Here is a 16706-nt window from a genome sequence, read left to right as displayed (position 1 = left end):
TCATATTTAACATGTTGCCAAATTTATCTTTTAAGAGAAAGCGTAAATCAAAAAAATGCCACTCATACTGATTGTACTAAAAACTAACTTGTTTTACTAGCTGTAGACTGTGAACCTGTGACAAGACCTTGGAGCTTATGTAACATGCTGTAATTAACAGGGATATAGATTCTTGACCCTTATTTCTTCAGGTGAGGTGTCAGCGTTATACCCTTCTTACGTAAACTGGCCCGGCTTGTGAAACTGGCAAACATTTGCATTTGGTGCAGTTAAGGTGAGCAAATGAGGAAAGCAAACTGTGGTTTATCAACAAGCTAAAGATCACTGGGTGCCCAAGATAGGTTTTGCGTTCCTGGGTTTCTCATTCCTCTAAACACAGCACCTCTATGGTTACCGATAAGGGACCTGTCCATATCTGATGCACGTTCACGAATAGCTCTGGCTTGAAATCAAGTTTGGGGTCACGCTTAGCTTCTACCATGCCTGCCACAGTAACTATTCAAGTATTTTATATTACTGGGAAAGAAAAGTTTCTGAAGGTATAGAAATGGCTAGTATGCACAACATAATGAAGCTGAATGGCAATGACATGTAAATGGTATTCTGGTGTAAAATAACCTGACAGCCAATTCAATACTTTCTAAAGAGCACACACAATCCCCAATAAAACAACGGTTGGCAGAAAACAGCTGTTGGGAGGAGAGTTCACCAGTCACCACTAACCACAAGGGGGAGCTATAGAGGACCAAAAGGAGCCCATTTTGTCTCCCATTAAGGAGCAGCTGGGGTAATGCATTGCATACCACTATATACGAAAGCTGTTATATAAAATAGCAATTTCTCTTCTCGCATAACCTGTTCATTGGCACCCCCTACCATAACAAGCTATGGATAAAAGCATAATTGTTTTGGGGTCTCTAATGTGCATCTTACATTGCCTTTGAGGTCATTTTATAGACACTACCGTGTTACCTGGCAGACTGAGTACTCTGAGGACAGGGACAGTCACGCGAAGAAGGCGTTTGCGCATTTTGCTCTTGTCTCCTGCTTCGCTACTCTGTAAACGGTCTTTTTGACATTTCTCTGTAAAAAGCGCTAGCCTATACAAATAAAATTTAATTGAGTTTATTGCCACACTTCAGGGACTGAAATGAGAATTCCCACTTACTTGGCTAGAGAGCAACTGCTTGGAACATTTTCCTCAAGAATCGAGGCCTCTCTTCACCTGTATCCCTCAGATTTAAGTTCGAAAGCAGGACATTCAGTCGTACCTTCTGATAAGCTTTCGCTCCAAACATTAACACAAAGGCGATTTCATATATGAGCCTCCAAGAGCTGAGTGCACCTTCTCCATGAATGACTTGTCCTTCCTCAACAACTCTCAAAATCAAGTCTGCATGGGAAAAGAGCTGATAACAGATTTTTTATTGTTTTCTTTTCTAATCATTTATAAACTCATTTAACAGGTACAGCCCTGCAAATCATGTCACAAGAACTAGAACAAAATAAGCAAATGACAAAAATAAGAGAAACAAAATATCTGCTACAAATTTGGTGTTGTGGTAATCATCAAAAAAAAAAGTTGTACAAACCCTTTCATATCATGCATATTTGAGAGAGAAAAAAAGATCAAAAATACACATTTTTAGTGTTTTTTGTACAATTTTGTAAACAATAACTGTCTAGATCATATTAAAACACATTATGGCAAGTAACAAAAAAACATGAACAAGGAAATTCTATGTGATAATTACAGACTGCAACACTGCTTGGCATAAATGCTTTACAGAGCTAAAAAAAAAAAAAAAGTTTAACAAATTCATCTCTTTCCATTATTGTAAACACTGTTTACATAAAAAGATGTAATATGGTTATACAATATGTTTAATACATACTACAGTAATTCCGCTACATACATGAACACGTGTCCCTGGTTATGCTTAAACAGTGATATGAGGTATATAAAGGTCAATCCTAATTATTATTCTTTATTTAAAAAACGTAGCGCATGGTTTGAGTGGTCAGTCATTGTTCCTCATCATCTTACAGCTTTGCAGTCTCATACAAAGGGGATGGAGGGAACAAATTTACACAGGGAGCAAAGGAAAAATTCATTTAAAAAATTTGCTGCTGTATTTCAGGGACACTGAACCAATAGCACTGGAAGACAAAGCAATCACTGTTTATTTTGACTTGCTACAGGACTGCAGACAAATAATACTCATGCTCACCTCTCTTTCCTCTCTGAAGCATAAATAGGTCCAGTTGTTTAGGTCCAGTTCTTCACATTAAGTGGCCTATATTCATCTTGTCTCTTGATAACAGCAACTTAAAAAAAGGAAATGTACACTTTTTGCATACGTTGGGGAGTAAACTATCGGTTGGCCTGCTCGGAGGTAGGATGTGAATTACAAAAGCTGGCACCGGTGTGTCATTTAGGAGTCTGAATTTTTAATGTCTCGTCTTCCTGTTAGAGCTGGTTTAATACTTAATAGAGGTCCTCATCCTCTATTCTAAGTTCTTCTGCATGTCTGATAACATCCACGTGATAACAGCAGCAGTGCTCCAGCAAACCCCTTGACCTTAGCCATCCCAAACCATGAAAGATAACACCCCCCCCCCCCCCCCTTTGATAAAGCCCATGCCCCCACCCCCCCACGCCCCGACCTCCCACCCGACACCTCCCACCCCACACAGCCGCTGGCCAAAACATCACCTTAAAACAATGGCTCGCTTTAAAAATCGCATCACTTTTCTATTCTGAGCTGTCCACAATCTGACTGGGTTGTATATTTAACATACATGGCAAAAAAGTGCTCACCGGATTCATTAAGGAAACGAAAAAGAGGGAGGAGAAAATAAAAATTCAGCCATCAGTGAGCGGTGCCTTACTCTCCACCCACTGGGCGGGGTTTCTACCCTGCTGTGTGTGTGTGTGTGTGTGTAACTGACCGGTCACCCCTAAGCTGCTGCTGAAATGTAACATTTTCCACCGAAGGGGGCCTACCGATGGCTGGGCGACTGCGTCCGTGCACGTGCGTGTGCGCCAGTGGTCTGAGTGCACCCGGGAAGTGTGGGGGGGGGGGGGGGATCGTATCTCCGCAAACCACACCATTGCATGCGTCTCTAACCGACCTGGCAGCCACGCCGTTGCTCGACTCTTCAAAGACAAAAGGACCCCCACGTTCCTGCCCCCCCTCCTCTCTCACCTTGCAGTCCCCCAGAACAATTCAATGTCTTACATACACTTATAAATATCTATGGCCCTTGTAAGAAATGTGAGTGTTTCACATTGACAGAAAAGTACCATAATCTCTATATAGCTAAATGGAAAGTGTTATCAGTGTAACCCAACAGGCAGCAGATTCATAATTTGTTGCACTCATTTGTAAAGGAATAATCAAAGCATCTTCTTTGTAATTGCAAACTTACACCTCTAAAATGAGTGCTTGCCGCATCTCATAATAAAATTCTCCATATTACACTTTTTTTCCTGAGTAATACTTTCAATTCTTGTAACAGACAATATCTATTTTTTGCTATTTTAAATCTGGGCTATTCCCTGCCATTATCTTCATTATTAATTAACGTTATTAATATCTTACAATTTTAATGCTGATTGCTAAAACATGAAGGTTCATTGAAAAATAATCAAGCCAGTCCTTAGCTACCCTCTATTTTCACTTAAAATGACTTTTCGATCAGACCTAATACTACCCTAATACAAATAAAACCGACTAAATACAGATTTTTTTTTTTTTAAACTAAAAAAAATTGCATTTGAAAAAGTCTGTGAAGACTTCTCTTGGTAGGGTATTGTATAAACATTAAACGGCAGTGTAATAATTAAAAGTTAACCTTGCTTTAAAAAAACATAAGAATAATAATACATGAGGAAACAACGAAGACAAGGGGGGGGGGGGGGTAGGGGAAAAAACTTCCAACCAGGTCCGCAACCTCTTACCTCACCTGTAACTTTGGCTTGTCGGGGTCTTGGATCCTGTACTAACTGGCTCACTGACATCAGCTAACAAACTTGTATACCCTGAGAATTCTGACACTGGAGTCCTTATTCTGTGGTCAACCTCTCCACTAGAGTCAGTGCTGTACGCCAGGGGAACTCGACCGCCCGACTTGAACTGGGACCCGAAGGCCTGGGCGAAGTTCTCGATCTGGTAGGGAGAGCGGATGTCCACGACCTTGGAGGGGTCCAGCTGGGCCAGGTCCTGCGGGGACAGCTGGTAGCTGGAGGCGCCGCTGCTTTTGGGCTGACGGTCCTTCTGGCCGGCCAACTCCTGGGGCGCCATCTGGTAGGCGGGGGAGTGCTGCTTCTCGATCTGGTCGGTGAGCTCCTGAGAGGGCGTCAGCTGCTGGTGGGTGGGCTCCAGGCTGCTCAGGTGGAATCCGGGCTGGGAGGAGCCCACCAGCATCCCGAAGTGGGACTTTGGCAAGGAGTTGGGCAGGGCTGAGGTAACGGATTGGCTGAAGCCGCACTCCAGGGGGGACGTAGTGTAGATCTGCTTGTCGGAGAAGAGCGAGCCGCCGGGGTGGGAGCTGCTGGAGACGAGGCTGGGGAAGGGCCCGCTGGGGCCCAGCGGGAAGGCGCTGCTGTGACTGGTGCGCTCCAGCGCCTGCAGGAGGAACTTGGAGTACTCGTTCATGATGACCGCCTTGTCGCCCGAGGAGCTGGGCGAGTCCTCGTCCGGGCCCAGCTCGGGCGTTCCGGAGGGCGGGTGGAGGTCCACGTGCTGGTCGGCGAGGTCGAAGGGCACGTCGTGCGAGCCGTCGGGCTTCTGGGAGTAGTGGTCCAGCAGGCTCTGCAGCACCTCGTCGGGGATGCCCGACTTGTCGTGCTTGATCTCCACCCCCAGGGGCGAGGAGTCCAGCAGGCCGAGGGACGCCTCGCTGTCCATCACGCCCTGGATGACCGTCTGCTGCGGGGGCATGTGCACCGCGGGGGCCCCGTAGTCGCCGCCGCTGTTGACCGCGTGCAGGTACCGCCGCTTCTTCAGGAACTGCATGGCGTCGTCGTAGTTGCTGCTGGTGGGACCCTGCTTGGCCCCGGGGCCCTGCAGCAGCCCCATGTTGTCCATGCCCGGTCCTCCAACCAGGTCCAGGGAACTGGCCTTCTGCTGCAGCATCTTCTGCCCGTGGAGGCCGCCGGGGCCGTCGCCGAGGGAGAGGGCGCCCTTGTCGCCCTTGCGGCCGGCCTTCTTGAACACGAGCTTGGGGGCGCGGCCCTGCTGGACGTGCATGCCGGGGCAGGGGAGGCCGCTGTTGGACGAGGCGGAAGGCATGTCCACCGCGTAGTCCTGCAGGCTCAGGCCACCCGCCATCGTCGCCTCCGCGGCCTTCTTCTTCTTGCGCTCGCCGCCCTCGCCCGCGTTTTTGGACTTGCCCCTCTTGCGCCCGGAAGCATTCGCGTTTCCCTGAGTGATTGCGTAGCTGCCCTGTCCCATCTCTCCGCCCTGGTCCAACATCCCCGGATCCAGTCCTTTCTTTATGGCTTCTCCACAGGTTCTTTTGTGCTTCAGTAATCGGTCTGTCCTGGAAAAATACTGCAGGGAGCAAGCAGGGGATGAGGCATGAAACCAGGTCGTCATCTGGAGTCACTCTAAAAGAGGCACTCTAACAGCCATTTCACACTGAGAAAATAACTGCAGACAATTAAGCGTCATTACGGACTAATGAGGCGAGAGGAGGCAGTTCTGCCCACGGACTCACCTGTTGGCAGGTGTCACATTTGTATGGCTTTTCTCCACTGTGGGTCCTCTTGTGCCTCTCCATATGGTACTTCTGAATGAACCGCATGTTACACTGGTCACAGCTGAAGGGCTTCTCCCCTGTGGCACAACAGCAAGATCAAGCACAGGCACATTTAACTATGCAACTCAATATGGAAGGAGATATGAATATATGAATATGAATGTGTGAGAGATTTCAGAGAAATTTCAGAAAAAGGCAGAGACTGGATGCTACACAGAGAAATGTTCCATAAAAAAATACACGTATAAATTCAAAACGAGAGCAAAAAAAACACCTAATGCAGGGTGTTGCCCTATTCTGAGGTTCCATCAATCCCATAACTCACCGCTGTGGATCTTCTCATGCCGTTGCAGAAGGTACTTCTGGATGAAGCTCATGTTACACTGACTGCACCTGAAAGGCCTCTCACCTGTGCCATCAAAAATACAAAGAGCCATTCCTCACATTAATTGCACTGCAGTGGTATGGACAAAAGAAAACTTCTTAGGACTTGGCATTTAAACAAGTATCTGAAACTTTGTGAGTATTCAATTTCTGACTGGTTTTTACGATTTCTTCATATATTCAAATCTTGAGACTAGGGTCTGTAAAAACAACAAATGTAACAGCAGAGCTGAATTATTACTTGTACAGTTAAACCAGAACCACAAAGAAACATTACACCAGAGGCTGTAGCCCAAACTTAAGGACAGCACTCTTCTTATTTACAAAATCAAGGGAAAAGCTAGAAACCAACACATTTCAGGGACAAGCTCAGGGACAGAGGCGTTCTCTCAGCTCTGCCTAAGCTTGTAAAGTTCCCTCACCCTTCATCTCATTAGGCTTCTGTGCATCCAACACAGGCACTAAATAATGTACACAATTTTCAGTGTACATTATTTAAGTGGGCAAGGAGGGCACCAACATTTCTGGAGCTGGACACATACGTTTCTTTCACATTTGTGCATAACGTACCGACGTGCAACATACTGGCTTTGGATGTCATCTTTTATATGACAGATGGGAATTAACACACAGATTCACTGAGCACAGGCCTTTGGAACGATATGACATACATACATGACATGATCAGGCATCTGAGCTCCGTATCGACCTATGCAGTCACAGACCTGCTTGAGGATAAATCAGTGTAGTAAGCAGGTCTTCATTCCACTCGCTAATTCTCCACTTAGTTGCAATAACACCCTGCTATACCTGTAGAGCTGATGTCAACTCCACAACAGGTTTCCTAATTAATGACTTATAAGATTAACTCTCATAGGGCTGGGCAATATGGGCATATACATCATGATATTTTTCATATTACTGACGGCATGACAACGTTTGGTTGTCCAATACAAATTACACGAAGTAAACTGAAATATGTTGTACCTGTAGGGAAAAAGGGATCAATCGAAATGCAGTAATAATCCATCAATTTCACTATTTTTATTAGGAACAACTGGAAGATTTTTAGGAAAAACTGGACAGTAACATTAAGAATACAAAATATTCAAGCAAAAATCCAGGCATCTAGGTTTGGGATTAAAAAGGATGACCAGATGTCCTCTTTCTCCTCCTAGTCATTTCTTCTTTTTAGGACTGAAAATAGACGTCCGGATGGGGTTCCTAAATTCCTAAAAAAAAATCTCTTACGTTTTGCTCCTTCCATAGACCGTATAAACAAGTAAATAGCGTAGCATTATGTTCATAACTTCTAACCACCCCATCCCCATATGATCATTCCAAATTAAACGAAAACATACTCCCATGGGCTGGGCGACAAAAATATGGACGATTATCAGATTTTTTTTCTTTGCGCAGCTGCCGAATCTGGCCAATCTTCACCCATTTTGCAGGTTCTCACGGGCAGAACAGAACAGATACTATCACTGCTGTTTTTACCCACAGTAACTTGGTATCGGGTATAGTATTCCGAGACAGGAATGCTACTTTCAAATGGACAACAAAACGCAGGTGTATACAAGTACACAATACAAGTATACAAGTATACAATAAGCGCTAGCAGGGACAGAAGGTGGGGGTGTGTCCCTGAAAGCTTCTCACCTGTGTGGATGAGCACGTGTCTGCGCAGGTGGTAGGAGCTGCGGAAGGCTGCGTTGCAGTGCTCGCAGATGTGCGGCTTGGAGCTGGGAGAAAGGTTCCCTGCGTCGCCGTCCAGCATCAGGGACTGCAACGACCACGCAAGAGGGTCAACGTTAGGGTCTGCAATTACCTTAATCATCCTTAATTACTCTCTATAAGCAAACTATAACAGACCTTTGACAGTTGGCAGGGACACTGCAAAAACAAACTGCTAAATGTATTTTTGTTGAAGAACAAAAGAAGACCTTTGAGGACTCCCCACGCTTCCTTCTGGGCTTCCCCTCCTGTCCGTCACCATTCGATCTCCGCCCTCGTCGCCCCGAGGTCTCCTTCGGCTCTTTCACCAACCTGCCGGAAAGCTGCGGGGGGGGGGCAAGGGGAGAGGAGAAAGTTAGCAGGCTGAAAATGGAGGAGGCGACAGGGAGAGCTAAGCAGGCCCTTGTTCCCCTCAAATTAATTGATGGCTGAGGGAGACTGCTTTGATGCAGGGCAATAAAAAAAGAATTTATGGTCCACTTCATCTTCCTTCAGAGGTCATGCTGACATGGAGGGAGGTAAACAACGAAGTGCCAGACTTGGACACCTTGCCTAAGCTCACACAGGTGAAAATGGGACTACATTCACTCGGCGTGCAACACGAAACTTCTGCTCTCTCAGGCCACTCAACTACAGTGCAGCTTGGTAAAGCCTTTTTTTATTTTACAAGCATGAATATATGCAATTTATTGTTGGGGGAACAAAACATTTTTTAATCTAGACGATATACAATATATCCTGTATGGAAACACCAATGGCTCAAATGGCGTTTTCACTAAATGTAAGCTGGCAATACTTTAGTCCAAGACGAATTCAAGCCTTTTGCTACAAAAGGCAAGTGAGTCCTCCCACCCCCCAGTGGTCACCCAAAAATCATCTGGATTTCATCAGGAGGAGGACTAAAAATGGCCAATCTCTCATCACAAGCACTTCAGCTCAATTATAAAAATGAGCCATTTAAAAAAATGTCCTGTTACATAAGCCATTTAAAAGCACATATGAAAAAAGGGTGAAGGATCATTTTAATGCTTTTATACAACATCCAAGGTCCCCCAATTGTGTTCTGGCTATTTTTGGGTAAAGACATGAAAGTTGGCAACCAAGCATCCGTTGTCAAGATGTCATCTCAAGATGTCAAGTGCTTTGATAAATTAGTGAGTGCTAAATCTAACCGGGCTCTCTTCGGGCTGACGAAAGCAAAATGACATTATTTTATTAGAGGAAATGAGAGAGAGATTTACACTCCCCTGGCACATCAAATTTATGCTGCGGTTCTCACTATGCTAACTAGTACTGAAAGTCAAGCCAGTAACGCACTTCTGATAGCTCCAGCCCTCTTAGAGATACCCTGAGCGCACCGTAGTCTGATTTTCTTTCATTTTTTTAAATTTAACCATCATTTAACCAGGAAAAGCCCATTGAGACTAAAATCTCTTTTGCAAGGGGGACCTGACATGAAACACAATGTTACCCAACAAGACTTACACCTAACAAAATGTACAAACATCAAATGGGGAATGAGACAGAGGTGTAACAATAATTAAAAGTAGAGAAGATTTTAAGTGTTCTCAGGACATGCATGTTTTGCACACAGGTAATTAAAACAGGAAGATGCTAAAAACCAATTACACAACCACAGGAGGTAGGAAAACTGAAAGAAAATACAACTATCAAAACGAGAGAAAGAGGCAAGCTCTGAACTGCAACAAGTGAATGTTTATCAATTTTCCTGTATCAAACACAGTTAATGCTTACGGAGAACTATCCTGTTCTAAGCTCTTAAACTCTGGCCATCCAGTTGTCTAGCTGTGATCAGGAACATAACAGGCATCATTCGAGATCGGACTAAAAAGGCCGTTTTGGACAAACCACCCCTTATCCATCCCACCCAGGGGGCCTTACATTGCTCAGGCTGAGGTCGTGCACCAGGAGGCTCTGGTGGTTGCCGAGCGACATCTCCAGCAGATCCGTGCTCTTGCCCGGCCCGCCCCCGTACAGGGGCATGCGGTAGTCGTGCTCCGTCACCTTCTCCTGCTTGATGCCCATGGCGTGGACGAAGTTGCCGGCGTGGTCGGGCGAGTCGCGCTCCTTCTTGAGGACCACCTCGTGCGGCAGGGGCAGGTCCTGCATGACGGACTGGGCGGCGATGCGCGTGAAGCTGGTGACGGGCGGCAGGTGGCTGAACATGATCATGCCCGGCGCGAAGTTGGGCTCCATGCCGCCGTTGCGCAGGAACTCGTTGCCTAGCTTATCTTGAATAATACTCATGGTGATCTTCGGGCAGGAAAACTAACTGGGGCCAACGGGAAACGTCCTGGCGGAGGAAAGACGGCAGGCGTCAGTCAGCAGGAGAAACAGAGCGACAAACGTGAGAACTGCTGCAAAGGGAGGTAGGGGGAGGCGGCGGCCATCTTAGGGAACGGAGACGTGGTCTTCCGGTTCCCTTTCGTCCACACGTTAAGGCTTTATTTAACAGTGTGTCCAATCCAGAAACATGATATAGTGAGGTTCTACGGTAGGGCAGAGGGATAGCACTATACTGGAAGACAGCCATCACTGCAGTCCATCGTGAGGGGGGGGGGGGGGGGGTCACAATCTGAATAGATGTCGTTTGGCATAAACATTGCATGCTAAAATTAGTCCTGTATATCCACGTATGTGTTTACAGGTGCACCCAGAATTTGACCTTGTCTGTGAGTTATGGAGAAAAAAAAAAGCTATATTCAATGGACAGAAATGCAACTCGGGCTGAAAAGTTAGTTTACCATTTGGATATTTGGCACCCACATACTAGGCAGGAAGTGTTCCCCTTAATTCTATGCATGGCTGACCTACTTAAGAAAGCCTTTTTTTCCCCCTCTCCATGAACCTATGTTTTTGTTAGCAGACATAGGTTTAAAGCAGGCAGGGAACAGATTCACAAATATTGTTTGTTTTAATGTCATATAATGTCATACACTTATGTGACTTCTAAATGTTTACACATTCATAGATTTTATATATGAACAGGTCCTATGACTTAAGTCCCATTATGTATGTGCATTTAACAGAAAAACTTTATATATTATCCATTTGTTTTTAGGTAACCCTGGGTAATATCTTTTGCAACTTATTTAAAATGGCAAAACAGTTTATATTAGTTATCGATGAAAAGCACAGTAATACTTTGGCTAAAGGTGCCAATACAAGCAGATTTTAATGCTGACATTACGTATATATAGAAAGGCAGTGATACGGTTATCACAAGGCACTGAAATCAAAAGCTAAAAATGGACGTGCTTGCTCCATAACACCAGGACACTAAATATCAAAGGCTACTTAAGATAGACTAGAAAACTCATAACACAGAATATTGGGTCCCAATGCATCTACATAGGCAGGAGGCCAATAACATCTCTAATTTTGACAAACACCCTTCAAATATTCCTCAAGACAAAGCCACAAATTAAAACGAGAAAAAAGTGAAACCATAGACTGGCTATTTTAACCCTGAGAATAGTTTTCATCTCAAATTATCTCCAACCAAGTACTAAATATTTACAATTCTTGTCAAACACCTATTCCTAGCCAGAGTGATCTGAGAGCTCTGGAATTTTACTTTACCCGAACCACAGCACAATCCATTAGTGTGCACTGTTACAGAAACTATGGATCATATGACATTACAGGCTGTGCCCTGACATCACTGCACTTTCAGCCAAGCAACCTTCAAACAGCCAGTGGAACAGGTTTAAAAAAAGACAGTGGTAATACAGCCTAGTCATACTTAATGTCATATAATAGGCTGTACCTTGAAATTACAAAGATTTGTGAAGGAGTATTGACAGAATTGATACATTTTACACTGTTGTCTAAACAGCTTGCAATTCATATGAGATAAATATGATGAGATAAATCTTTGATTTCAAACTTGATAAAGAGCAAGTCAATAGTAGGAAATTGCTAGCGTGCTTGCAAAGGAATAAATGTGACATGGACAGCTCAGGTTAAACAGCTAAAATCATAAAAATTGCTCAGGTTCGATGCAATAAATTATTGCAATAATGTGACGATTTGGCATTAAAATACACATTATTGCAATAATGTGACGATTTAGTTTAAAATACAGCCCACATTAGTTTATTTTTAATATGCAATATGAATCACAAAGAATTAACTTGCATCAATTTCAAGTGGTCTACAAAGGCTCAAAGGACACAACTGCAACCTCATTTTTGTGCGATCAATGAAAAAAGACACCATTGACTATAAAATCTGTACTTGTGTATATATACAGTTCTGACTCAAATAATGGAAACACTGTGCTTAAATAAGTTTAGTACACGTAAAACATATCTGTGCCCTTTCTTTTGCTGTTGTTTCTATGAGCCACTTTTGTCCGTAGAAATGCATCCTTAACAGTTATCTTATTGACCACGAGTGGTAACAACATTGTGTGTCCATCAGTAATTTTAAACATTTTATGTAGAAATTACTGGAAAAAGAAATAAATGTTCCAGCTCATTTAAAAATTTCCAATAGAAGACACATTAGACTGCTCAAATATAAGAATGAACTAATGGATATCACAGAATGTGTAATGACTACTAGCCTACTTGTTTAACACAAATGCCAATTATTTCTTCACTTTTGTGATCTACACTTTTCTTTATGTAGATATTTGTTCATTACATTTATTATGCCAAAGAGAAATCGTTGCACAGCACTGCATTAATCCTCAAAATCTGTTTATAAATGCAGTGTTTCCAAAATGTGTGAAAGTAATAAGTCTCGCTCTTATATATAGTACAGCTGTAAATTACAGTATAATAGAACTCGTAAACATAGTAGAAGTATCGATGGTATACGACCAGCGTTAGCCAGATAGTTGCTGATCTTCACGGGTCACGTACTAAAAAAAAGGGCATGAAAACGATGGTTGATCTAAACGTTAGCCTACGTTACTACCAAAATATCTGACACAACTATCACTGTGTTTAGAATGTATAATGGGGGAAAACTATTTACGTTTAATTTAGTTAATAAACCTAATCTACCCATTTTGGTTAGTATTTTCCGCCACATGTCACTAATCCCTGCTGATCAATCAAACCCGTCTCACGATTTGCTAGCTGCTAAGTCGATTGTCTGGCAACCACTGGTTTCGTATTTAAGCTAATTAAAAGGAAAATTAATCGTTATATTATCTAATAATATAGCTTATAAACTAGCCAACTTCAAATAATGTCTGTATAACGTCACAATTAGGTAGTTACAATTGTGTAACAGATTGATATGAAGTGTGAACGTTAGCTAACTGGTTAGCACAATTTGGAAATAACATCACCGTCTTGAGCGTTCAAAATATTTGCACCAGGGCCTTGGCTTTGCCGGTTAGCACGCTAAAGCGTGGAATATATGTTGAAGACGGGAGTAATTAGCTAGATAGCATTTGCTAGCTAGAATATGAACAAAGTATCAAGAACGTTAGCACTAGCTAGCCGGCTCAAGCTAAATACAAAGAAAAATACAAAGAAAAAAAAGACTGAAGCAATACTATACAGGGCATATTAGTCTAATGCATTCATAAGTACTGGCCATCTATCGTTGGATATATTATTTTATTGAAGGAATAGTCAAAAAACCTTGCTCGCTACATTTAAGTTCATTATTACAAAGGGCCTAGCGATTCCGCTTGGTAAAATAAGCCACAACATCGAGTAGAGGGCGCACATATTTTTTCGATCACTTTCATAATTTGAGGGGTACATGGAAAAGTAAAATAATAGCTAGCTAACAAGCTTCCGTAACAAAATCGCGAGCCAAATAGGTAACCTTATTCTAAATTGTGGTTTTAATCGTAGGTAATCTCGACATATGCACATAAGATTTGGAGATTGTTCACTGCGATGATACATCTTCGCTTAAACAGTAACCCCATAATAAACGGCCCATGCATGCAACACAACCGAAACAATGATGCTCGGCTCTGAATGCATATCTCGCGAGCTAGCTACCTAGCCTGCTAGCTTAACTGATGTGAACCTCTTTGTCGATCCTCTCTACCCAAGTCGACAATTTTACGCATTTTCGTACAAACAAAACTCGGTTTTCTATCGCACTTACCAGAACATGACCGCTGCTAGCTAGCTCTCTTTATATTTTTTCCTCTTACTCTTTCCGTTGAGTCTTTATAGCCCAAACATTGTTCTCCTGCAGCTGCTATTCTCCTCCATCTTGTCTCGGCGCGGGGAATTATGGGTTCGGCGGACGGGTCCTGAGAGGAGACAGACGAGTGCTATGATCTAGGCCAGGGGAGCAGTGGCCGACAATGAACTGCAGTCGGGGACAGATGGCTGTGGGAACCTCCTTTCCCGACAAGGACAAATGAAAATTTCTCGAGTTCCAAAACGTAATTTCAACGAGCCCACCCATTTGACCTAAAATGTTAATTTCTTCTGTTGCACGCTATTTTACCAATATATTTACTTCCTTTCAGGCAACATATTTAGATGCATTTTCACTGGTTGTATATAGCAGGCTACATTGGTGAATGTGACCAGCAAACAATCGTTGCCTGTGTGGTGGGTCATCACTTTGAAACAACAATAATATTCAGATGTGTAGTAGAATGCAGTAAACTATGCACGTTACAAGTGTTATGAACTGTACTTACACTCTCATTCTGATTTATCTATCTATAACCCTATTGGTGTGCAAAATTCAATATCACTATTAACTAAAATACAATTTTTAGGTAAGGTTATGCAAACAAACATCGAAACACTTTTTATTGCTGTTGCTGTTTTACTTTTTTTTTTTTTGAAAAAAAAATGAACATGCTCCAAAAACATGGCGACAACAGTGTTTCAGCCTACAACAGTGTTTGTCACAGATAGCTGTAATTACTTTTTTATAATATAAATCCAAACTTCAGTACAGTTGCATATTGCATATTTAATTTTACTATAACGTATCAAGGTAGTTATGGAATAAGCGTGTTAATATAACTCAGAAAGTACTGTTTATATATAAATTAACATGGGAAAATGACTAAATGTGTATGTGTTTAAAGCAGTTTTACTCTGAAACTGTTTTTTTTTTTTGTTTTTTTTTTGTTTTTTTTTTGTTTTTGTTTTTCCTGTAGAGGTTCCTGCAGAATATGGTCACATCCCTTTTGCAGTTTAATAAATAATTAAATTCCAAAGGGGATACTTCATTTCTTAAAAAGAAATTGTTGACAAAGTTCTCATTTTACACTGCTAAAGTATGTCAAATTTGATAAAGAATTAATTCCAGGAATAGTTTCATGCTAATTAGTACAGATTCTCAAGTGAATATCTTCCCAGCTTGGGGCAATACAATCTAGTGATGACGTGAATTTGCGGGGCGGTTGCGAAATTGAATATTTAAAGCAACTGTAGAATGAATGTTACAAACAAACTTGTTGAGCTGGAATATTTTTCAAGAGTTAAGCATACATCATTCAGTAAAATGAACAGCAGCTTTCATAAAATTCAATAAGCTTGACCCTTCCAATTTTAATCAGCTGTGCCAATTGACTGCATGATGACCCAATTTATTCAGCAAAGGGGTTAATTGAATTGAAAACTGCAAAATTAATACAAGCAAGGTCAGTGAACTCACTCGACAGGGACTTTTGATGTCTTCTAATATCTGTATTAAAACATACACTGCCATTTGTCCTTTTCCTGGAATTTTGAATGTTTAAGCAGTCATAAGGGAACTGGTAGTTCATTCTGTCCTAGTTCACAGACAGGCCCCACAGTCCAAGATTGAATCCTAGCTTTGCCAGTGTAAACTGTGCCCAGTAGCCTTGCAGGGTGATGCATAACTGGAGGTAGTGTAACCCATTGTTAGGGAGTGTTCATATGGCCAGAATTGCCATCTCATCTGTTTGTAGAAACCTCCACTGGTCTGCTTGCTAAACCTGCACATGATGTATTTCCCTTAAACTCGTGTCTATGCAAACTTGGTTTGTGGGCTGTGGTGTGAACAGAAGCAGCTGTTGACATCAGATGCCCTGGAAGAGAGTTTTTGCTTGTCTACACACTCCTGCATCGGTTTGGAAATTGCAATATTTGGGAATTCCAGACTGGGGAGAAAATGAAGAAAAAGTATTTTTAAAAATCATGAAATTCAAATAACTTTTTTCTGCACAGAATGACTGTACCAAATGTGTGTATCCCAGAGCAAATACTTTTCTAGTTGGGAGGAGGCAGAGGCTATATGGCACATTAGCAAAATAGTGTTTGTAATTTCAGTCATGAAAAATGTTTCAGTTATTTGTTTGGTACAACTACATGCACATACAGAGCTCTATATATTATGCTGTTTGAGACAAAGAGATATTTTTTTTGATTTGGCTCTGTACTTCACAATTTTAGATTTGTAATCAATTCACATGTGGTTAAAGAGAAGATTTTTCAGATTCTCAGCTTTATTAAAGGGTAGTTTTCTGTGCTTTTATCAAACTGCATTTTTTTCACATTTTTTTTACCCCATGTAGAAATTACAGCACTTTTTATATATATTCCCCCATTTCAGGGCACCACATTGTTTGGGACAAATGGCTTCACAGGTGCTTCTGATTAGTCAGGAGTGTTCAATTGCTTCCTTAGTGCAGGTATAATACAGCTTTCAGTATCTAGTCTTGATTCTAGGCTTTTGATTGTATTTGTCTGTTATTGGGGTTTTTTAAGACAAGGATCAGACTTGTGCCAATGAAAGTTAAGGAAGCCATTGGGAGGCTGAGAGGTAAGAAGAAAACAGTCAGAGGCCAAACCTTGTGCTTACCAAAATCAAATGTTTGGAGCACT

General features: G+C 42.3%; 1 protein-coding gene across 2 annotated transcripts; it reads right to left on the bottom strand.

The window, feature by feature from the left end:
- Window positions 1–1410: 1410 nt before the first annotated feature.
- znf281b (zinc finger protein 281b) lies at window positions 1411–14235 on the bottom strand. Of its 2 annotated transcripts, none has more exons than XM_064321957.1 (7): window positions 13993–14235; window positions 9790–10201; window positions 8097–8210; window positions 7813–7936; window positions 6092–6175; window positions 5725–5843; window positions 1411–5558 (listed from the first exon to the last, which is right to left on the bottom strand). In XM_064321957.1, the coding sequence occupies exons 2-7, from the start codon at window positions 10153–10155 to the stop codon at window positions 3966–3968; spliced, it is 2400 nt and encodes a 799-aa protein (XP_064178027.1). In that variant the 5' UTR covers window positions 10156–10201; window positions 13993–14235; the 3' UTR covers window positions 1411–3965. The 2 variants fall into 2 exon arrangements, with proteins under 2 accessions (XP_064178027.1, XP_064178026.1); XM_064321956.1 differs by having other exon boundaries at window positions 6092–6185; window positions 7814–7936.
- Between the last annotated feature and the right edge of the window lie 2471 nt (window positions 14236–16706).

Source organism: Anguilla rostrata, chromosome 2, assembly GCF_018555375.3.
Source record: "Anguilla rostrata isolate EN2019 chromosome 2, ASM1855537v3, whole genome shotgun sequence".
Lineage (NCBI taxonomy): Eukaryota > Metazoa > Chordata > Actinopteri > Anguilliformes > Anguillidae > Anguilla > Anguilla rostrata.
This window is presented reverse-complemented; position numbering and strand designations above follow the sequence as displayed.

Excerpts from the sequence above, each read along its gene's own strand:
- znf281b (XM_064321956.1), bottom strand. The coding sequence starts at position 10,155 with ATGAGTATTATTCAAGATAAGCTAGGCAACGAGTTCCTGCGCAACGGC. Across the intron at positions 8,211-9,789 it reads ACGACCTCAGCCTGAGCAAT|CTTTCCGGCAGGTTGGTGAA; the intron begins GTAAGGCCCCCT and ends CCCCCCCCGCAG. Across the intron at positions 5,559-5,724 it reads AATGTGACACCTGCCAACAG|TATTTTTCCAGGACAGACCG; the intron begins GTGAGTCCGTGG and ends TGCTCCCTGCAG.